Raw genomic sequence first — 25,202 nt, forward strand, 5'->3', positions numbered from 1 at the left:
AGGACTGTCTTGCCTCACTATCTCCTACCTCTGTATGGCCCCTGCCTACCTATCTCTTCCCTACAACTCTCTTTCTCATATTTGCATCTGTTCATTTTGTTTTGTGGCCCAGCGATTCTGTGTGACTATGAGCTTGGAGCTGTCAATTAGAGCTAGGTAGGCTCAATGACAGGTACACAGGTGAAGATACTGACTGCCCATCCCCCAGACTCTATCAATAGCCAACTGTTCAGCAGTAAGAGGCTGGGCGCCACAGCCCCTCAGGCATCCACTTGTGCTTGTTTGTAGGAACCGATGCACATGATCACAGTTGGGTTAAGTTCACCGTCACAATGGTTATGTCAATTGTAGAGGAGGGCGTTTTACATGGTTCTTTTCTGTGATTGCCCTAACTCACTCAGTAAAACTATAATTAAAGGCTGAAAAATTGTTTTGTATGGAATGTTTAGGGACTAAAAGCATTTGATGTCAGTAGATTTTGTTTTGTTTGGGTTGTCGTTGATGGATTTTTTTTTCTATCTGTGCATTCATACTAAGATATCTTTGGAGAGGTGAGGTAAATCTAAAATGACATTTTTGTATATGTCTTAAACATCTTGGGCCCATGCCCTTAAGATCATTATGTATGCCATGTTCTGTGCTCCCGGGCTTTGAGTAGAACCCAGCCTAGTCTAGGTGGCATGTTTTCCATGGATGCCATCATGCTGGTGATAAACAAGTTTGGTGGAGCCATAGAAGTGGGATGGGCTGACCATCCTACCTAGGAAACTATGAAATGACATGCCTGAAATGTTCCCACACCCGAAAGTAGTTATACAGTTCATTTGATCTCGGGTTAGAGGGTGTCTTTGCTTCTTCTCTTCCTTTCCCTTTACTTTCTAGGGACTGAGAGGGGGAAGCCTGCTATACATCTTTCTCTACTGAGAACAGTATTGACAAGGAACAAGCCGCAGCCGGCTGAGAGTCCACCCCCTGGTCCCTAGTCTCTCTCACCTGCTCCTGTTGCTGCTTGGCCAGCTCCATCTGCTGACGCTGTTTCTCTATCTGAGATGCAGCCAACTTCTTCTGCTCATCGTGGGCAGCCAGGAGTTGCTCCCGTAGACTGGTCAGCTGATTGATCATACCCATGAGCTGCCGCTCCTTCTCAGCGAGGCTCTCAGGAGTCCCTGAGAGGAACACAACAGGAAGACACATAGGAGAATTGAGAAGGCGGCCACATTTCCATGAAAATGATTCTGCTACAGGGGGGAACTAGATCAACTACCTGATTGGTCCTGATTGGTAATACACACATATGTAACTTCTTTTAGATTTTCCTTAAACAAGGAAAAGCAATGGCTGCTTACTTATCAGTGATATCAGAACCAGGCTGAGAGGATGACTCAGTTAATGAAGTGTTCACTCGGGAAGCCCAAGTACATGAGTTTGATGCTCAGCTCCTACCCAGAACATCAGCACAGGAATCAGAGCTTACTATGGAGACGGAGGCAGACTGATCCTAGCTTTCTGAACAACAAATCTAGCCAGTCAGAGAGTCCAGGTTCATGGAGAGATGACGAGGTGGTAAAAGGGAGGGTGGAGAAAGTCAGTGAGAAAGACATCCACCGGGGTCAACACCTGCTCTCTCTGAGCATAAGCACACCTGAGTACATGTGCCAACTCATGTGCATGTGCACAAATGCACACACAAAGACACACATGTGCACACACATGCACATACAAAAATAAAGGATGCCGGAATGAGCAGACATTCTGACATTTTACAACAAATAACCTGTGGCTTTTGTATCTTTTATGAGTAAACTACAAATTGCTGGTGAGAGTCTTTTGATTCTGAGGTTCTATGATAGATAGACTTGCAGGAGATAAGAAGATGCATGAGACAGAGTTCTTGCCCTTTATGTTTTGTTGTAAGTAAACAAGCAAGACAAAAGCAAGGAAAATTCATAGCCAAATTATGGTGAGATCAAGGCATTGTCAAGAATAGGATCTGCCTCTATTACACTCTTGCCTCTTGACCCCTTGTTCCCCCTCTCTTCCCATTCCCTCCCCCCCCCAACATGGTCATGACTGGCGTCCACTTCTCTACTCTCTCCTTCTCTCTGCCTTTGCATCTGCTACCCTCTTAACTCACCTCCACATGACCCAAATAAACTCTATTCTATACTAAAAAAAAAAATCTGCCTTTCATTTTTCAAAAAAGCTTTATTTTATTATTTATGTGTCTATGTATGCTTATATGCACATGAATGCTGGTACCCCAGGAGTCAGAAGATAGTTCTGGCTCTCAAGGAGTTCTAGGAAGTTGTAGGTGATAGAAACTGAACTGTGATTCTTCTGGAAGAGCAACAGCACTCATAACCACTGAGCCATCTCTCCAATCCTTCCTTTATTTATAAATCAACCAGGAAGATCAGCATGAGAAATTCTTTGTTAATATAGGGGAAAGACCTTGGCTCCCCTGTGGTCCAGGGATAGCACATGCAGTAATGGGTTTATCACTGGGCACCACAACCAAGGAGGAAGTTTTAAAACATGACTAACTGCATCTCAGATCATCTTCTCATTTTCAAAGCCTGAACAGCCAACAAGGCAAACATCCAAGTTTGAGAGTACAACAGGTTCCTATTGAGGGACAAAATGAGGTTGGCCGATGAGAATCACCTTAAGTTTACCCAAAATCGTACATGAATCTAGAAGCTGACAAGTCACTATAGTCACTTAAAGGAAGTGTGGGGTCCAGATATTTACAACATCTGCCATCTTAAGGCAGGCTCAGTACTCACTCAGCAGTTCAGCAAGGTGTGCTGCACACCGAGATGGAGCTGAGCTGAGTTGAATTGTCCTTCTAGAACTCATCAGAGAAAGAAGTCCCCTATTACCATGGGTACTAGCTAACAGCAGGGCTGGTTGCACTCCTTAATTTCATTTTTCAATTCAAACAAAAGACAAAGCACTGTTCCAATGATACGATTGCTACCTGTATACATAATTACAACGACCTGCTCTACCTCAGTCACCCTTGCCAGCCAACTGCATCCCTTTTTATGAAGAAAAAAGTTTGTTTTTAAAAAGGAAGAGTAGCAACAGTGAGTGGATTATTTTCATATCTTTACTTGGAAAAGACACAAATTTTTAAAAATACAGTTTGTAGCACAATTTTAAGGAACACATCAAAAGTGATTTGGTATAGATGGATTTAAGGTAAGAATCACTATTTGTGATATTTCATTACCATTACTTATTATTTCTATGTGTGTACATGCAGTTGTGTGTATGCCACAGGTTCTCTCACTCTGTAGTGTGTGTGTGTGTGTGTAAGCAAAGGCTAACCCTGAATACCATTGTGATCAAATGAATAACTGAACCTAATCCATCGGAATTGAGTTAGGTTGGGGAGCCAGAGAGCCCTAGGAATCCTTCTATCTCCATCATCTCTCAGTGCTGCTACTCCTGACCTTCCATGTGGGAACCTGACATCCAAACTCAGGCCATCAAATCTGTGGGGTAGGCACTTAACCAACTGAGCTTTCTTCCTAGGCCTTACTTATAATATTTCTTTTTATGAACACTTAGCTTTGTTTGGGGCAGTTGGTTACTAGATCATGGCAGCTACGTTAACATCTCTTAGTGTGAGTGTGAAGTTGCTGTGTACAGGGCAAAGGTTATCCTCGTATAATTCATGGCTGATTACTGTGTTCCCATGGCTGCTTGCAGTCGTTACTCTGAGAACCCTGTCTCAATGCTGTGCACATTTCTCCCCGGTTCCTCCTTGACTGGTCAACAGAGGAACTGTTCAGTCAACGACTGAGCAGGGTAAAGAATATGGCTGAGGATCAAACTCGTGTACTTGGGCTTGCAGAGCGAGCACTTCCATCTCCTCAGCCCGGCTCTGGTCTCTCTGATAAGTAAGCAGCCATTGCTTTCCCTGTTGAAGGAAAATCGAAAAGAAGTTACATATGTGTGCATTACCAATCAGGACCAATCAGGGAGATGATCTAGTTCCTTCCAGCAAGGGAGGGGGAAGGAAAGAGAGGATGTGGGAATTCACTACAGGGAGTAAGTCCAGGAGACAGCATGAGAGAACGCCTGGAGCCCAGAGAACCAGAGCAGTGCGAAAATGCAAGTATTGTGGGGCTTGACTGGGAGGTAGCCAGATTATCTTAGAGGATGAAAACAGAATCACACTGCTCAGTTGTTGTACCCTGAAAGCTTGTTAAATACATATAATAGTCATGTCTCAATTCTTTAGGAGCTAGCTGGGTTAAGAGAAAAACTGCAACAAATATTTATTAAAAAGCCACTAGCATCTCAGAAATTTGTGTTTCATCACAACTGAGGCATCTTACTAAGAACAATGAGCTATGTGACAATCTCATAGTCTAAAGACACACAAAAAGTTTCCCTTCATGGAAATATTTATTTGACATTAAGATGCTATATCATTACCAATGCACACAGTCTGAGGCATGTATATATCCCTCAGTTAATAGTTAATATTGTATCTAAGGATGTTCATTACTTCTGAAAGACCCTCACATACACAAACACAGGGCAGGAAATATAGATACAAATGAATACTTTAAATGTAAAACCCACAAATTATCTAAATAGCGGTCAGGATAATTAGTCATAGGGCATCTAAGCTGGGGGCGTATTGTCGATTTGAAGAGTGATGGCATGGGTTTCTTCATGATAGCTGCCCACGTGAGGAGCTGGGTGAAATGATGCATCGGTATTAACCCTCACCTCATCACATGCATCTGACATCACCACGGGGGAGAAGACTGAAAGGTAGTGGATCCACACATATGTAGTAAATATTTTAGGTGATGAGATTATACATTATCTTAATCTTTTCTTCATACGTACATATTTGCTAAATTTTCTACAGATATTATATTTTTCAGGAAATGTATCTCACCTAAATACACAGCATTATAATTTAGGCACCGCAAAGGCACAAGTCCATCAGTACAAACTGATACAACACAAGGGTATGCAAAAATATAGTATGTGGTGGGGAGTATCAAGAAAAGCAATTCTGGCTTTCCAGACAGGAAAGATCAGCAAACATTTTAGACTGTCACTAAACTATGTAGATAAAATATATTTCATGTTTAAAATAAGATGTGTGACTTTTACATTTGATTCTAATTTTGTGAACCTTGAGCCTTCTCCAGAGTGCCTTCTCTCCAGGACTAAAGATGGAATCTGGAGCCTGGGGCATACACACTCACACTCTTCCAAGGAGCCACACCCTAGGTCCTCGATAGTCCTCCAGTTCCAGTGGAATAACACACAACTACTCTCTGTGAGCCCAGGTCATCACTGAGACTTCAAGACCCCATTGTACTTGCGGCTCCTCATTGAAACATCAGCTCTTCTCCACCACAGGCAAAGCAAAGGACATAAGCCTGATAGACAGCAAGCCCTGAACCCTGGCTAATGAATGACAGAAAGAATAACCTCCTTCATTTTTCACTCTTCTCATGCTCGATCACTGTCGGTTACAGACTAGGGGCTTTTATTTTGTCAGTACAAAGACTAGGTACTTTTATTTTTATAGATACTGCCTAGAATTCAAGTTTGGGTTGCTGAGAGTTGTCTAGACTCTCAGGAGCCCAAAATTTTACAGTGATCTCAGTTTCTATGAAAGTCCTACACTAGAACAAAATGATAAACTTGAGGGCTGCATCTCCAAACTCCCTCATTTTCCATAATGACTGTGCAGTGTAGAAAGAGGCTCACCCAGTGGCCTGTGGACAAGAAGGGGCTACTGAAGAGTCAAATAGCATTCTACACATACATACACACAAAAGGAGAATATTACCTAGATCCTGGAAGACCTCCAGACCAGAAAAAAAGCGTCAGCAGCTAGTGTCTACTTCTTTAAACCCAGAGGCAAACAGCACATCACTCTAAGGAGCTTCCTTGTGTGCAGTGATCTCTGATTCAGAGCCACAGAGCGTGTCCCTGTGTTTTGAGGACTGTCATTGTTTCTGGTGACCCATCTTCTAGCACATGTGTGTTTGGTTCTATGTTAGTGCAACCTTAGCCCTCTTGGAATGAATTCTAACTAAAGGTAAAAAATATCCACTGCAATTCTTTCCAATGTCCTAGTCACCAAGGTGGGACAGTCCCATATGCTCTTACAGGCTCCTCTGAGGCAGTGTGGGCCAGAGTGTGTCTTAGTATAATGAGAAGATCCTGTGGACTGGGCTCCATCTCCAGTTCCCGTGCCTTGGTGAGGACCAGAGCCTAGCTGGGAGCCAGGTGTCCCCTTCAGACTTTGTGTCTCTTTTCTTGAAAATGCACGGGAAATCTTGTCCACACTGGAACAGAGCACACATCTCATGGATCTGTGTTTCTACAACCACGTGTTGATCCCTGACATGCCTCTCTCTCACATCACCTAGGTAACCCTTCTCCATCCCTCCTACCACAGTCTATTGCTTTCCCCAGTAAAACTGAGACTTTAGGAAAATGTTCCGTGTGTTATGCTTGGAAGAGGAAATCAACACATGCCACACAAGTCACAGCAACAATGACCACCCAATCCCCACCGTAGTAGTGGCATCATGATTATGAGGCAACATTTGTTTCGTTCTCCTCACAGAGCCCTGCATGAGAAGCAGCGTCCCCATCCTCCTGCATCGTCTTGCGCCTGTACCATTTTCTCCTTCCACGGGATGCGTCTTTGAATCCCTCTACAGCAGCACACACCTTTGCTTGTCTATTTCTCCCTGGTCTGCCCCAGGCTCTCACCCGTGAACACAGTGTGTGTAGTGATCCGGAGAATTTCCTTGGGGTATTGTTTAGGACACATGATCTCATCACTAGACTCAAGATGGTTTCCCTCATGGCTCATACCCCCAAAATGTCTCTAGACATCTTTCAGCTTCCCATACTCATTTGAGGATTATAGTTAAGCAGAGGCCAGCGTAGGGATTACGTTCAGAGAAACAAGTCCTTAGGTGGTTGTGTCATGTGGGAACATTACAGTGTTCTTAGGTAAACTAAGAGGATCAGAGTATTCCTAGGCGACACCGTCTGTGGCATCAGCTGCCATATTTGTAGCCTGAAGTTGAAAATAGTGTTGAGAGCCAGTGAGACAAATACTTCTTCAGACTGGCTTCTTCCATTCATGGAGTCACATCTACAACACAGCTCCTGCAGGATTCGCACGGCTCTAAATGTCAGCACTATGCACAGGGTAAGTGAGGAAAAAAATGGCTGCCTATAGTGTAACTCTATATGAAAGAGATAACAAATTAGTAAATATTCAGGCCCTCAAGATGGAACTTGAAGACCAGCTCCTCTAGGAACCTCTCTTAAACATTAAAGAGGTGATAAGACCTCATTTCCTGTCAGCCAATATTGTGCACTGTATGTCGTATCCATATTGACATTCATTTAATATGTCACCTGCTGGACTATAAGCTCTATGATAACAGAACACCAGCATCTTCTGCATTGTTGTTGTTTACAGAAGGAGGCCACACAAGTCTATGCACAATTCTCTCTACAAGGCTGATCCTTTAAGTAATTTTTATCACATTCTAACAAGCTCTCCTTGACATGGTTGAAGAATAAAAAAAGAAGAAGAAAAGGGGGATAGATAGACGGGTCAGTAGTTAAGGGGGCCATATGCCCTTGTAGAGGATCCGACTTCCGTTCCCAGCACACACACAGGGCAGCTCTCACCTGCAATCTGCAGGATCAAGAACCCTTAACTGCTGAGCCGCCTCTCTAGCCTTCAATAAAGATCAAACACATCTACCTTTCTAATACCATTCAAATAACTTCTATCAAGCTGATTATACTCACATACTTAATGTACCTAAGATGTTAATACCAGGTTTTTTTTCCCACAATATCACATTATATTTGCTGTGTTTGAATTTTAGTCAACATGTCATGTCTAATATGACATTTTAATTAATTTATTTATTATTCCCTTTTTATTGTATGTATATGGGTATTTTGCTTCCAAATATGTCTGCCTAGTACTTGTGTGTCTAGTGCTGGAAGAGGAAAGAAGAGTGCACTGGATTCCTTGGAACTGGGGCTATATACAGATGGTGAGAGCCATTTAGTGTGAGCTATGAACCAAATCCTGGTCTTCTTTAAGAGCAGCCATGGTATTGACCGCTGAACCACCTCTCTGACACTAGCATGGAATTATTTTTATTGATGTTTGCTTCTCAAATATGCTCTGGTTTCAAAGACTTGGCCTAATATAATGTTGAGAAGGGTACTGTGTGGACAGCCTGGGGACATAGGAATGTGTGTATGGGGAGAGCTGGGTGCCAACAACTCTGGCTGGAATGTCATGGGGACCCTTCAAGAACAGTCTGTCTAGAAGGGTTCTCAATACTTAAAAGCCCTTAGAGATTGCCTTGTCTAGTGTTAGGAGAGACAGACTATTGCACATCATGCAGAAGGCACAGACTGTATTAATACCACAGCTATAGTATGTGGTTTAGGAAAACTGCCTCTACTTATTATCAGTTTCTAACAATCTATGAACTGGGATAGGATGACCATGGCAATTTTGTAAGGGATTTGTTCATGGAGTGATAAGTAATAAATACTTAACTGTGACTTCCCTTAAATGAGCAGATGAGGAAACCACAAGATATAACCTTATTTTCCCTGGGTCCTGGGAAAAACTGGGGTCACATGACTGCTCACTGGTGAGGCTGCAGCTCACCCCCTTACTAAGATTAGTGTGAAGCTGGAAAAGTGAAAGTTTGGATTGAACCAACCAACAGTCCAGATCATATTTTCTCACGCTATGGAGGAGCCTGTATCTAAAATTTTACAATTTCAGCTTCTCTCAAGTCTGTAAATTGTTTTAAATGGCCAGATAACAGTGTTGATGATGTTATTGCTTTTTCTAGTGCAAGATCAGATAAGATATGATCTAAGTATTTCCTATCATACCTGAAGGAAACATTTGGAAGCATCTGTCTTGCACTCAGCACAACAGATGTCAAACCCCACACTCATGGCCCCATCCCCCACTGAGATCTGGCAGCATTATGCTCCCACATCCCTAAACTTGCTTGTGTACCCAAAAGCAAGCCAACCACTGGGCCACAGAGGGCACGGGTACTTTGATATTTTTAGGAGCATCACAAAGGTGCTCTCACCTAACACTCTGTGTCATCGGACTCTCTTCCATGTCATGAAATTTTAAAATATTTGTTAATAAAACATGAAAACATCACTTAGAAGCAACTACAAAGGGTAGCAAGTGAGCCTGAAGAATTAAAAACATAAACACTTATTTCATTTGGAAGTAATGAACTCCATGTGATGTACCTGATGTCTGGTTGACTCTTCATTAAACATCTTCAGGGTACATCAGGGCTCACAGGAGATCAACACCCCCATCCTCCCTGAAACTGAGCAGACTTACACTCTTCCAGTCCGTGTGCAAACATGTCCCTTACAGGTTATTCACGGTGACGCTTCTGGTCCTCAAAAAACTACAGGGCCCAAAGTGAATGGGTTCGAGAGACTTCTCAAGTGACAGAAGCAAAAACAGATAACAATGTTTACCTGTTTCAAATCTGCAAAGGTCTAAATGAGTTGGGTAATTTCTGGATACAGTTTACTGTGTCTTTGAGTCAGCGTTCTTTAATAGCCCAGAATAAGCAGTCTTGGCTAGCTGGCCTGAGATGCCAGGGTTCTACCTGTCTGTCTTCTAGTCCTAAGATAACAACCAAGATACCAGATCCAGCTTAGACTGTAACCATGGGTCTGGGACTTGAACTTATGTCCTTAAGCTTGCAATGCAAGCCCTTTACCAACTGACCAAGCTATCTTACCAGAATTTATATCTCTTCCTTGAAAAAGGAAAAACAAAACAAATAATAATAATAATAAAAACCTTTGTGTCTGATTTCTGTTCTGTGCCTGCTTATTTTCAAGTTATCGTAATGCCATTTAAATAGAATAATTACCTCTTTCAAGGCACATACTCAATATGCCTGTCTATTTCAAAAATGTACATCACCTGAGAGATTATCTTAATCCAGGTATTGACTCCACACAGTCTGTGTTTAATTCCCGAGCTCAAAGGCAATTGCATTGCCCAAAGGATTATTGACATGGATCCAGAGCTGTTCAGTGTATGTCATCTAGAAAGAGCAACATTCTGGACTTGAAGTAGTCATATTTTTATATTACCAAGAGTAGCTGGCATTTCCTTCTATAATACATAGACAACATTTTGTAAGTTTTGACTAATAGAGTAGAACCTTTGAGTCCTGGGCAAGAGAGATCTAAGTCTGGTGGTGGCCTTGTCCTGGACTTTTCTGAGAAACCTGGCCAGCAAACCACCTAATCAGCGTCCCACTTTTATCACAGCAGTGATGGGAGAAATAAATGAGAGATGTCTGCATGTAGACGTACGTGGATATTATTTTCTACAAGTGCATACGGCAAGCAATAAGTAGTGCTCACAGTTGCTCGGCGGAAAAATGGATGGTCGATTTAGACTCGTCAAAGCCATCATGGATCCCAGACACTGTCCTCAGTTGAAGTGCCAATTCAGAGACCTTCAGTGTCAAGGAATTCCATGCTGGCTGAAATGTCGTGGGCCTCATGGGTAGCCAGCTGGAATGTCCCCATCCCCACTCACCACCAGGCTACAAAGGGCATCTGTCACCTTGCTCAGCACTGCTGCTCAGAACTTTGGCTGCAGATGACATAGAAGGTCTCTGAGAGATCCCAGTGATGCAACGTGTCTGAGGAGAAGGGAAAAAGCCATTTCCTCAGGCAACTCCTTGGAGTGAAGCATAAACGGACTGACTCTTGTGGGCAAAGCTAGTTTGTGGAGACCAAGTGTTTCTCCCAAACTAGATCCTGCGAGCCCTGTGTGTGTCCAGGAGATGGTGACTTCTACTCTGTCTTTAAAACCTGAATGTGTCACATCTCCCAAGTGCCAGAGAATAAAGCAGTACAATACCAGGCAAAAGGTCTTGATGTTTTTGTCTTCGTTTTTGTTTTAAAGTGAACGTTAAGAGCCAGTGACATGCTTTTTGGCTAATGGCACTTGCTGCCAAGCCTGAGGGCCGAGTCTACCTAGCACCTGAGCCCTAGCGCCTACCTGATGGAAGCAGAGAACAGACTTGTCGGAATTCACCCACTGACCTACACATAAGCACATATATATATATATATATGTATATGCATACATATATATATATATATACATATATATATATGCAGATGCATATATATATATATATATATATATCCTCAAGTGCATGACAAATAAATTTAAGAGACAAGTGACTTTATGCTCTCAGAGGCAGCAACTTCTGCTAACATTGTTTCTTGGGAAGAGAGAGTGAGCTAGAACTGAAACACAATTATTCATGTACAGCCAGTGTCCATCAAACCTATGTATTCTTCCTACTTGAAGAAAAGTTTGCTGTTTGTTCTTTTTGAGTATTAACAGGGAGAAGCACTTTCATAAAGTCTGACACTACTAATTTGTTTGAATGCCTTGAAAGTTAATACCTTAAAGCTAAAACACCAAAGAACAGAGTTTAGCCACTGGCTTGGCTACAGTGTGAGATCTGCAAAAGGCTCTCTCCATCACCCTGCCCTTCTCCCTCCTCCCTCCTCCCTCCTCCCTCCTCCCTCCTCCCTCCTCCCTCCTCCCTGCTCTCTCTCTCTCTCTCTCTCTCTCTCTCTCTCTCTCTCTCTGTTCCCTCATTCTCTTCTCCTCCATTTCTCCCTTCATCTAATACTTTAATGCCTGATATTCAAAGAAAAAATACATAAAACTGTCCGAGATAAGCAGAGGGCACTTTCCAGGACCCAGGGAGATCCAGTAAACACTGTGAGCCTGACAATCATCACCCTGGCATCCCCAAAAGTTCTAATCTATTAAGTGAAATGATCGATGGCAAACCAAGCAACCATTCAGCATGTCCCTGCTTCATATCTTGAAAAAGTGTGCAGGACCACTCCTCTCTGCCCTCTCACCCCCTTACCCCCCTCACCCCCCAGCCAGAAACAGCACACAAATATGTTAGCTTCACACCTTCCTCCTTCTGCCTGGGATAAAACGACCTCAGAAACAAGGCAGCCATTGTTCTCCGACTTCTTCTGAGGTGGCTAGAAACCGCATTCCTGGGCACTGCCTAATCTTTGCGCCTGACCCCCCCAAATTCATTTACCCCCAGAGGCAATCTTCTATTGTACCCTCTGCACTTATGAACAATGATTCGTAATTGCAACTGTCACACACAGTCAGCAGGCAAAGAAACTCGGTGCTGTTTTCCCTACTTCTCTGGGAAACCTGAGCCGAACACCTAATAGCCATGCCCCGGCAGAAGAAAGACGTACAGTTGCTTTAAAAACGCTTCTGGAAACAGCTTTTCTGAACAGAACCGGAGGACAATGACTGGACTTGGGCTCTGAATGTGAAGCTTAAAAGGCTCAAAATTAAAGACAGAAACTTCTTTTGTGGTTTTACTAGAGCATCCTAAAGTAGCCCCAGGCTAGCCTCAAAGGAGAGCACTGAGCCTCCTTCCCTAAAGCCTATCATCACAACTGTTGAGACTTTCAAGTCGGACTTGCAGGCGGGCAGTCCTCTCTGCTCCACTCTTGGTGATGGCTGAGGTCAGCGGAGGAAAACAAGAGGCAGGCAGGCACTATACATCCTTTGCCTCGGGGATCACAGGTTAAAAGTCCACCAAGAGGCTGAAGTGCTTGGTGTCCCAGAAAGTGAAGCCTTTCTCTGTGTTCTCCTTAAGTTCTGCCAAACCCCGAGGCGTGCTAATGATTCATTTAAATCTTCTTCCAAAGTCGATGTTGGTCAACAAACCTGTTGATGGATACTCGCTCACTCTCCCTACCCGTTCACAACCCTCCAAAGCCAGAAGGCAGGCAACATCAAATGACTGACAAGCGTCTGAAGTCATCAGTCCAGCGTTTTCTGGAACTTTCCAAGCAGCCAGATATAAATGGTCTCTAGTAGGAGAAATAGTGGAAGAGGCAAATGCTTTGCTTTTCTCTAGAAGCCTTCGATGGGACAGAACCTTAAGGCTGAGACTAACCCTTTGATTCAGATACCACGGTTATTTACACACGTGTTATTTACACACGTGTCTCCATATACACTAATATTAGTCTTGAGAGGCTTGAAGTTTCCCTTCAGCACCTGTTAAGGATAGGCACCACAGTTCATAGGAAAGTGTGACATTGCTGGTGACCTGCTCTCTTAACATTCCCCAAAGTGATATTGCTTTAGGATTTAGAATCCCAAGGATCCCTGTGGCAGCGCCAGGGAGCTGGCCACTGCCCGCCGTCTTCTGAGAAGTGATGGTTTAGAACTAACTGGGGGGATCATCTGCCTCTATTTCTTCTTGAAAAAAAAATTAATTCTCCTCCCTTGTACTGGAAGTTTGTTCCGATATGAATATTCAGTGTCTTCTAAAGTCCACAGAGAGCTTTTATCCGTTGTAATTGCTGATTCAAATAAGCTCGAAGCAGAAACTTTTATCTCTGACACTGACTTGAAACATCCTTGTACTGCGTCTTCCTTGCTGATCTTTGGCGGCTCCAGCTGTCCGTTACACCTATGCATACTCCAGATATAGAGTGTGAGTTATAATTTACAAGACACTTTCTGACCTCGCGGTGCTGTTGGTATGTTCTTACCTTTGAGGAAAATCATTTAAGTCAAATACGAGGAAGAGAAGCAGAGTAAGCCACAGACAGACTGGGTTTGTGCTATTAAGAAACAACAACAACAACAACAAAACCCCATCCTTGGTCCTATACACTGCAAGCGGAACACACGGACAGACATGATCTGTTTTCAGCTACAAGAGCGGCCTGTCTCAGAGCATGCAAGGAGCGAAGGGGCTGGGGAATGAAGTATTCCATAACCACTAATAAATAGCACCTCCATTTCTGCACATTCCGGATACAAACAGGCACGTACTTCCTACCTTTTATTTCTCCAAAGTTCCCTGATCCCATTGCCAGGAGCTTGTCTTTCCAGTCCTTGGAGAGTAGCTTTTCAATACTGGGAGTGTCTAAGTAAAGAAAAAAATACACGTATAAGCAAGGCAGTATGGCTATCTGCAGCAGGCTCATAGAAGCCTATCTGCTAAGAATAGGCTATCCTGGTCCTGGCCCCAGCTCATAATGACTTCATCAACAAATTGATAACCGGGGAGGGAAAAAAGGAGTGTGTTTGGTCACCTGCTGTTTCGAAATCATTAGCTTTTCCCCCTCCAGAACAAAGCCATACTAATTCTTTATGACAATGGGCTCATGAAAACCTACAGCTCATTGTTTTACAATTTGCTGAACAAATTCTCGCTATAATGGATGCTTGTCAATTTCAGAGTGTTAGTCTGCAGTCAGGGAAATAATTATGTTGATAAAATGCGGAGTGAAAAAAGAAGGCAAAGAATTAGCCCTTAAATCTGCTACATGTAATTACGTCCCTCTGTGTGTTTACAATTCCATGCACTTTATAATATGTGGAACATTGTCTGGTGGTAACTACGCTTTGTGAGCACACATTGAACACTGAAAAAAATAAATAAAAAACAAACAAACTAAAAAAAAAAAAGGTTGACATAAAAGAAGCCTTTAAAAGACTGCAAAACCGGTGAACAAAGTAATGCCTCCGATGCAAATGCACTCTTTGCCTATTTCAGATATGTATCGTGCCTGTTTTCAAGTGTTCCGTGTTGGGACAGGATGGACACATGTTAGAGAGCAATGTCATGAGTCACAAATCTCCGTTTGTTTTTGTGAATACCTGGTTCCTGCCCTCCCCTTTTGAACTGAACCTGAACTATAAGTAAATATAACTGCAGTAAAACCAGTGAGCATTAGACTCAGCTCCAGACAATGGCGTTGTGTGCTCGCGTCAGGGTTAGGCTGGGTGTACAATGACAGTGTGTTTCAATTCCACAGTTATCCTGCCATAAGTCAGAGCACAGAGAGCTGCCAGTACTGAAAGGTACGTGCCCCCCGTGCCTCATCTAGAGAACAGCACTGCACCTATTATCTGGGCTCTCAGACATGCACTGTCCCCTCCACATCAGTGTTTATGTGTTTCTATTCGTTCAGGTGATTATTTACCCCCTAGGAGGGACAGAAAGGGAGGACTTGTTAACTTATCAGAGACCATTTGTCCTAGAGGGTTTGGCTAGGCTGAAGCTAAGAATGGAGTATTTCTCAGATGTCAAAAAAAAAAAAAAAGATTGGTGGATATTTAAATATCATTTAAATATATTCAAATATAGAAGGTATCAGGTATTGTTTTACATTGCATCCAGTTCATATATGTGCATATGTATGCAGGTTCCATTCATAATAAGTGCTTATAATATATGTCTCTCTCTGTAGTGAAATACCTGTATCTATTTTTTATATTGAAGAAGAATACTAATGAGCTTACTTGCAGATTTTCCTAAAAAGCCCCCCCACCGCGCCCCCATTTTTCTATCTCATATTTTGGAAATGATGCCATACAGCAATGCTGTGATCAGGCAGAGCTCAGAGTGATGCTGTCATCGGTGTCTCCACTTTCATCATGATATTTAAAGTAAGTTGAAAATACTTCTGCATGGAACTTAGGTTTGTCTACATTCCCAGTAAGCATTGGGAAAATCAGTTCTTAAACCTTATCGGAATAGGTCAAACAAAACCACTGCACTGTTTCTTTATCCAGAACTCAGGGTTAAAAAAAAAAGCCCTTGAGTAGCGTGTAAACAGGGCATGGCCAATATGGTATTTGTAGGAGGGTTCTGTCAGTCATTAAAAGCTAACAAACCTTTGCAAAGGAGGAATGTGGCGATAGAAATCCACTGTGGACTAACAATGGGCCCTGGACCTCCCTGCTCCACAAGCAGATCTTTTTACTTCTAAGGCTATTGTCTGCCAGGTCCTGGCAATGCCTTTGCCTTGCAGCTAGACAAAATATCTACTGTCGCCGTCTCATAAAGGCACAGAAGTCTTCTGTCTAAGTTGCAGAGTTAAAGAAACAGCAGTCAGATTTGTGGAACCCGCAGAACATTCCTGGCCTTCTATTAAAGAGCATTAAGATATCAAGCTCCCAGAGAGCTGGTTAAAGTTGACTCTTAGCATACAGAAGGGAAGGAAGGGGGGGGGAAGGGGGAGAGAGGGAGGAGGGAGCGTTTGTGAAAATGAAAAATCAGATATATGTCTAACTTGGGGTCATCACGTCTAGGGATGACTCAGAATAACAACATCTTTCACTGAGGTGTGAAATGTGTACCTCAAATTCAAATATATGTACTGAGTGGCCTCAGTCTCAGGGACTGTGCTAATGAATGGCCTCTGTTCTCTTCTTTAATCGTCACCAGAAGTCTGAGAAGGTGTAATTACTTCTGGGTTATAGGGTCTAAGAAAGACACACACACACACACACACACACACACACACAATCAGGCATAGACCAGTCTGCAGTTTAAAACACATGATGGGGAAAAATAATGTATTGGGCAGGGCCTTGTTTGTTCCCAACATCCCAAACACCTAGTCACAAGGCAAGAAAGCTCTCATTTTGAAGGCTAATTGTGGAGCAACAAAGCAAGCACCCTCCCTGTGTCATGACAAACTTCTTATGGTAGGGACGGACTGACAGGCAGCTTTGCTGTTTAAAATAAAAACCCAAAGCTGAGGGAGACACAGCACTCACCCACGATGAAGCTGGGTCCAAACCTCCCAGTCTGCTGTTTGAGGTGCTTACACACATGCTCACACAGAGACAACATAGAGACAACCCCCAACCCATTTCCTCTGTGGAAGAATTCTAGATCACAGAAGCCATTCTAAACTCCGCTAGAGCAAAAAACTTCAAAGAATAAATTGAATTTTCTGTGATTAACTATGGGTTAAAAGTCTAGTTTTTTTTATTTTTATTTTTTAATTTATTTTTTTTACAGCTCATTAACATCAGAACTTAATCTAATTACATGAGTTTGCACCTGTGGAATTGGCCTTTGATTCTTTTAAAAACACATCATGTGAACACGTACAGTGAAATTGCCCCTTTTACTTCTGAGCTAGAAGGAATGTTAGGTCATGAGTAAAAAAGATTCCAGACTATCCCCACCTTATGAGAGCAGCTAGCTATAGGTAAGGGGTGGGGTCAGGATCCTCCCAGTTCACCTATATGAATTTCTGTCACATAGCCAGGGCTCACAAGTCTACTTGCCACAGTGTATTTCCTGCCATGGGCTCGTGTTCCCACAGGTGGTTGCTATAGCGGTGCTAAGAAATGGCCTCTGGTCATGAGAAGGCCAATGGCCTCCACACTGATTGAGCTTCTGAGGAGATAGTCTGGAAATTCATGGTTAGAAGCATGAAAGACAGAATGGCAAGATCCCAATATTTACAGTCACCTGTTTTCTCCTGTGAATTTAATAAAGGGATGTCTACCACAGCTCCGCAAGCACCACTCACTATTTATGGTGTGAAAAAAAGATAGTGACTTACTATGCAATGTTTAGTTTTCAAAAGATGAGGTTTACTTTTAAAGTCACAGAGTTGAGTTTTATCCTCTGCATGCGGCTGCATCTGTTGGCATTGTTGGTCAGTTCTGTTCTGCAGCTGGCATTTTTTTCGTTTGGACAGGATCTCACTAAGTAGACCAGGCTATCCCTCAACTCACAGGGATCTTCCTGCCTTTGATGTACGACTGTATCTGGGGTATATTTCCTAATTTCAACACTTAAGACTTTATTCTCCCAAACCTTGGAGTTTCATAGTTACCCTCAAAATAGGGAGTTCCTCAAATGAAGGCATCATAAGAGTCAAAGGTGTCCTTAGACAGTATTTCAGCCTAAGGAATGCTGTCATAGCTGAAACTTTTGACCTTAGTGCATGTAGTTAGCCTGTTCCATGTTGTAGTTGGGGAAATTCAGGCTTTGCCAAACATCAGCTAGTTCACAGTTGAACAAAGACTGTGAAAACCTGGGCTCTTCCTTCAAGGATTTGTCTTATTTAGTAAAATAAATAAATAAATAAATAAATAAATAAATAAACACATGTGTTATAAAACACAATGTAAAATAAATAAAGATAATGTGGGATAAGCTTTGGACCATGAGTGCACCCGAGAAGCAGTCATCGCTGGTCCTAGAGCCTCAGAAGCTCCCATGGTCGGGCCCCAAATTCAGATGCATCTATGGAATCGTTTAAGGTTCTCTCTGCCGTCAGCAGCCGGTAGAAACACTGATTGCTTTTCTCTTCTCTCTGGCGTGATCATGTGAGCTTCCTCACATCACTGCCTGTGGCAATCCCCACCAGAGAAGCTCCGGGAGCTGCCAGCCATTGTTTCAGCAGCATCCTGCCTCTTCAGGGCCCCTTCATTTCCCTGTGGCTCTCACTCCTGTTTTCCCTCCAGTGCCAAACCCTCTTAAGACCGACTCCCTGGGCCGGAACAATGAGACCTGGAGAGTCGTGCCAACATATTGTAATTCTCCAGCAAGCAGCCAGTGCCAAGAATTAAACCCCATTCCTGCCAGCGCAGTGGCTTACACACAACCTGAGGTCCATGCTTTGTGTGCATGTGTGTTATTTTTCGGTTTTAATCTTCTTTGAGCTACCGTGGCAGAGAACATTAAGAAACTGAAAGAGTAAAACGTAGGTATGCATGATATTTGATGTTTTAGACTAAAGCCCGTGAATTAGGCCACAGTAAATCTACCACTGTTTATACTTTAAATCTGTAGCGTCAACTGAACTGCATCATTCTTCACCTGCGTTAATGCATACATGTAGCAAGGGCATCATCGAACTATTGAAGGAATAGTCATAGCTCAAATTTGAACGTGCCTGTTGTTTCTCAAATCAAGAAATAAGTGCTGTGTGGATAATCCAGAGGCTGAATTCTTAAAGATGGTGCAGCTTTTCTCTATCACTTAGATACGCATTTTATAGAAGCAAATGGTTAGCTATAAGCTGAGCGTCCCTAACTGGGTGATGTAAAACAAAAGGCAAAACAGAATATGCAACCCAATGTCACGCAAACCTAATTTGCACTTAACAAATGTGGAGCCCTTTTCTACAGGAGCTAGATATTTTTAGGTGCTAATAGACTGCCAAGGAAGCCATGGAATATACAGTATTTAAACATTTTTTCCAGGATATTAGCGTTGAGCAATGACCAGTAGTAGTCACTATGACTTAAAAACAGTCTCGACTGAACTCCGCATGGATGGTCAGTAGCACGACCAATTATTAAGTTTCAAATACTCCTGCAAAAAAAATCATAAACCTAATTAAATCTAAAGGCAGGATGTGCGGCCTCTTCCCCAGCACAGAGGTTTTGTCACATGCCGTGGGGCTGCAATGTACGTTCTGGCTTCTGCTTTGTGGTTGGTCCTTGGACTGAACTCAGGACTTTATTCATATTAAGCAAACAGCTTGAGTTGTATGACTCCTACATTCCTTTACCAGAAAGCTAAGGTTTTGGAAGGATGGGATTTTAGTTCCAGTTTCTTTACCACCCTCAGGATCAGCTGATTACTGAGTGGCAGGTAATGCTGTTGGAATTGCCACAGTGAACCCAATAACCTCTCTTAGGACTTATCCCTGTTTGCACTCAAAGGTGCCCTCTGAAAGCTCACAGGAGCTGAAGCGTACAGGCCAGCGCATAAGTTAGTACCATTCCAGGTCTTCACTTGAGCAAAGACAGTAAATAAGGACTTGGTGGGGGAAGACTCAGGTAAGCCTGCAAATGACATCAGTAGAAATTCACTTCAGGAGGACAGATTCTCCTTGTCAACATAATACTCGGGGGCAACTGTTATACAGACCAGGGTCAGCAGTAGATTCTTACATATAAGAAAAGCCCTGTGTACACAGGAGACCAGCAGGGCCCAGGATAGTTCTGGAGCCCACCCATCACTGCAGCTGCACTACCAATGTCAAGTTCCAGGCTATGTTACAAAGTTCTACACATCTCCACAAACCACAGAAGTCAAGCTGACGTTGTGCAGCCCGCGGACTGCACCAGCCCCACTTTTTAGATGTAATTATCCTCAAGTTACCTAAGCCTGGAAAGGCTTTCCTTTTAGTATTGTCAAAGTGAATGCCTGTTTTCACTAGAATGTTATTAAAAAACTTTCTAGAAGAAAACGAAATGGCTTTGACAAGGCTACTTTTATGAGTTTTAACAGCCAATCAATCCCAGAGACAGACAAGACCCAAGTTACTTGTGATAAGCTGAAATACTCTTGTTGTGCTGGCTGGAAAATTGTACTTGTTAGTTCAGTATACCCAACCTGGAATCACCTTTTAAAGAGCATTTTTCATTGCATAATTAAATATGCCAAAATTAATATGGCATAGTTGCCACATATCTATAATCCTTATTTGCTCCTTACAAGGATAATTTGTGTGAATGCTGTTATGTCTTTTTTAAGATTTAATTTTTATTAATGTACATGTGTGTCTATGTGGATCTCTGCAAAGTATACAGAGGTACCCGCCAGGAGAGGGCATTAGATCCCCTAGAGCTGGAGTCGCAGGCCAGGGGATGAACCTTACTAAGACAATGGTGCTGGAAAACAGACCCAGGTCCTCAGGAAGAATGGTGTGTGCTCTTACCCACACAGCCATTGCTCTAGCCCAGTGGGTCTCAGCCTGCAGGCCATGACCCCTTTGACAAACCTCCACTCCCAAAAAGTATTTACACTATGATCTATACAGTAGCAGAATTAACAGATATGAAGATATAACAAAATAATTTTATGGTTTGGGGTCACTTCAACATGAGGAACTGTATAAAAGGGTCCATCACTAGAAAGTTTGAGAACCACTGCTCACTCTCGCTCTCCCTCCCCCTCCCCCTCCCCTCTCTCTCTCTCTCCCTCTCCCTCTCCCTCTCCCTCTCCCTCTCCCTCCCCTCCTCTGGTGTGTGTGTGTGTGTGTGTGTGTGTGTGTGTGTGTGTGTGTGTGACTGACTGGTTTCATTATCTGACCTGAACTTCTGATCTTCCTCCTCCAGTTCCCAAGTTCTAGGTCACAGACATTCCCCACCCACTCCTCTCAGTCACCCTCCTGCACACATACTACATAATGAGCAAGCAGTGGAATCGCTGATTGCCTCAGTCACCCCCATCAAAAGCTAGCTGGTCTTGTGTAGCCTGCAGACAATTCTACATGGTAGTTTTATTATTAGATCCCACCAAAAACACTGCAAGCTATGTGAGGGCAACATTCCAACAGGGAGCTGCTGAAAGTCATTCCTCTGGTACAAAAACTCTTTGTCTTTTTACTACTAGATATAAAAAGAAAAATAATGATTTAATGTCATAAAACCTGACTCCATCTCTTACCGGTTTATTGCTCTTTGGCAAGTAATTTACCCTCTTGCTACCTCAAGTTACTCACCTGAAAATAGGATAATGACTGCTCTTATCTCGTGTTTGCTGTGAAAGCTAGTGTATGCAAAGCCTTTAAATAGGGTTAGGCTCATAATATCACTCAGAAATGTTAACCAGTGTTACAGATACAAGTCAGCTTTTGGCTATCAAATAGAACTACTTACACACACATGCACACAGAAACACATACATAAACATATATACACACATATATACATATGCATATATATGTATGTATGTATATATATATATACAGACAGACACATAAATCAATGTACCTATGCATATACACATATATATACATATACGAACATGTATATACATATTTATACACAATCATGTATATGTAGGCAATATATACACACACTCACATATATATGCAGATATATACACATAAACATGTACAAAACCCTTAAGTACATACATACACATATATACACATAAAAAACATGCACACACACATACATATACACATAAACACATATACACATCTGCCTTCAGCTGTAATTATACTGTACTAGTGGTTCCCACATGTATTTCTATAATGAGGACTGCCACTTTTTGTCCTTTATGATAAGGAAATGGATATAGCTGTAAGGAGGGAGCTGATTATTTGTAGGTTAATATATGAAATGTCTCAAAAAGCACAGAAAGAGATTCAGCTGGTCTTTCTTTCCTATTTCCTTTGGACAACTGTCTTTCCCAAGGACGTCGGGGTTGCCAACACTATAAGGACATACACCAACAGCAGTTTGTACTTTCCATTTACTAGCGTCCCAGCCCACCCACCAATGCCACTCACCCTGATCTTCCACCTCCACAGTGACAACATTTTAACTTTAACAGTGGGAGAGCATGGCTCTCACATACAAGTCCTTGCATAAAGTGCACAGCTAATGAACACTGTCCATTTGGAGCCAAATAGGTGACAAAGTCAGAAGATAGTAGACAGATTAGACAGTAGTAGAAGGTCAGCATCAAGTTCCACACTTGCTAGTTTCCATGAGAGAGAGGGGACTAGAGAGCAGGAGGGAGCCAGGGTTGCTAGGAGGAAAGGCCAGAGAGGACACACAACGTGATGGAAAACGGAGGGAAGGGTGTGGACTGCACACACACAGTGGCGCTCTATAAAACTCCCAACGTTTCTTCTGCAGGATCTTCATCTCAATTTCACCCACCAAACAACTGGTCTGGTCAGAGAAACGCTGTAAGAGCTTTCATTCTCTGTCTATTCTACTTGGTTTAGTATTCTCTCCTTTGTCTACCTATATATGATGGACCCATTAAAAAATAACACAAAAACTGCAGAATTAAAGCTTAAGGTATTTGAGAATCGAATTAAATTAATCTCAGAAGACTACCTTGCACATAAAGGGGGAAGCCTGGGCAGGGTCACGTAAGGACTTCGAAGCTTTGTGAAGATGAGACCCTCCTACACCTGTGAACCGGATGTTTATCAGTCTATATGGCAAGATCAAGCGTGGACCGTGTACATCTCTTACCATATTTAAGACAAGGACGTGTAGGTGTATGAATCATAACCCACAGAATTATCCAACTGCAAACAGCAGATTCATGCAATCATTCATGTATGAGCATTTAGAACATGCTGCAATCCGGTTTTATGATCACAGTTGTAAGAATTCTGCAGTTGCTCCAAATGCAATTGTGGCACGTGGAGAAGGAAAAGGAAACCCCAAGATCATCGAAATAGAAACCCACGTGACACGCGGGAGAACAAGGACATGTGTCCAGGTGCCTGGATGTGCAAACTAAAGCACAGTCAGGGAGAGGCTAAAGCATCACACACACACAATCTTTCCACACTGACACATGTGAGCCCATGCCACAAGTCCCACCTGCCAGATGACTGGCAGGATATTAAGATGGCCAGGACTCCTCCCTCCCTGCCCTCAGAGACTAGGGAAGCTGACTAGCTGAGAGGAGACACTGGTTATAACTCAGGAGAGACTGTCATGTTCAGATACAAAGGATCAGGGTGGAAAACAAGCAAACGGAGAAAATGCACTCCAACTGTTTAACATCAAGTGTCAAGCTTCGCACACGGTCTTCCAAAGTGAAACAGCCCCCACTCCCTCAGGGTTCATTATCCCTGTTCTCTCGTGACCCTTTAATGAATTTCGGATTGTGTCATTTGTAGAGTAATTTCAGAAGACAAAATACAGGACTTTCATTTCCAAAGTATGAGTTAATGTTCCCAGACCTAGACATAATCCCATCAAAAGGAGAAGTGCTGCTATGCTAGCTATGATATCCTGATTCCATCCACTAGTGTAGAATACAATAAAATAAATACAGAGAAATCCATTAGGGATTTTATTTACATATGATTTTCATTGAGGAAGGAACAAATTAAATAATTAACAAGAAATGAAAAAGTAAAAAATAAAAACAAGATAACTAACAAAAGCCAGAGAGATTGGCAAAGTTTTGGCTTTCCTGACATCACCAGAAACCAACTGCACTTGATGGTGAATGCAGTGGGTATAAAATTATTCATGTTCAGCCCATCTATCCATGCATTAAATTTGAATGGGAGTATTTGTTCATCATTATTGTCTTTGCTTTTAATGAATCATATATATTATGTGAGATACGAGCTCTATAAAAATGAAAAATACATCACACAGATTCAACCCAATCTCTATCTTTTGTATGATTTATACATAGCGTTTACACACACACACACACACACACGGGCATACACATGCACGCACACATACACATGTGCACATACACACAGTTGCACAGACATGCATATGCACACACATGCAGACACATGCATGTACACATGCACATGCATACATGTACACATATTCCTGCGCACACATGTGCACATGCACACACACACACATGCAGTCAGAAAAGCATCACATGCTTTTCCTCTGCTCACTTATCCAATACTGACCAGTCACATCCCACAGTAGCACTGTGATGGTGCTAAGCCGCTCACAGGAAACTCAGTGTCATAACCAGACAATCAAATCAAGCTTTTTGTTCCAGGTGCTCTCACGCCACTGAGTTGCTGTCCTAGACCCTCATCTACTGTCTCAGAAAGGGTGTTCATGTCCTCCTTGAATTGCCCAACCAATGAAGAGAGAACCAAAGGGAGGACGGACAGGGTGTGTTGGTAAGCACTCTTATACAAGGTAACATTTCATTATTAATAATAATCAATATGTAAGCCTTGTATAAGTGATAGTGTGTATATTAATAGCATCTATATAATATAGTATATAATTATGTATATGAGTTCCTACTGTGTGATTACATGGTCCATGAACCCTCATTTAAAACACTTAAATTGAAATTTATGTTATATATGTCATATGTCTGTCGTGATATATATATATGTGTGTGTGTGTGTGTGTGTGTATATATATATGTGTGTGTGTATATATATATATATATATATATATATATATCATATATAACATATAAAACGAGGGGCCATGAACCATGTAATCATATAGTAGAAACTCTCACACATTAAAAAGAAATAATGGAATTAATGCTATAGATATACAGAAGTTATGTAAATGCCAAAAGAGAGAAAATAATCATAATATATAATATGCGATATGTAATACAGAAGATGTAATATACAATGTAGAAGATATAATATAATATAGATGTAATATGTAGTATGCAATGTGTAATATTTATTAACCAGTTTCAGGATATAAAATTCTACTAGACAACAACTTCTAAGAATGGGACCATAAATCATTTTTTCCATTATTTGGATATTTTGTGTCACAGCCTCAATTT

The 25,202-nt window shown here is 42.2% G+C and overlaps 1 protein-coding gene across 25 annotated transcripts in view; it reads right to left on the reverse strand.

The window, feature by feature from the left end:
- Positions 1-25,202, reverse strand: part of Sox5 (SRY (sex determining region Y)-box 5) — a 953,863-nt gene that overhangs the window by 198,862 nt on the left and 729,799 nt on the right. For all 25 annotated transcript variants that reach the window (XM_006506931.4, NM_001243163.1, NM_011444.3 and 22 more), the window contains 2 exons: positions 13,983-14,069; positions 994-1,166 (listed from right to left, as the gene is read on the reverse strand). In XM_006506931.4, the coding sequence (XP_006506994.1) occupies positions 994-1,166; positions 13,983-14,069 (260 nt within the window). The remainder of the gene's footprint in view (positions 1-993; positions 1,167-13,982; positions 14,070-25,202) is intronic.

This window comes from Mus musculus, chromosome 6, assembly GCF_000001635.26.
Source record: "Mus musculus strain C57BL/6J chromosome 6, GRCm38.p6 C57BL/6J".
NCBI classification, from domain to species: Eukaryota; Metazoa; Chordata; class Mammalia; order Rodentia; family Muridae; genus Mus; species Mus musculus.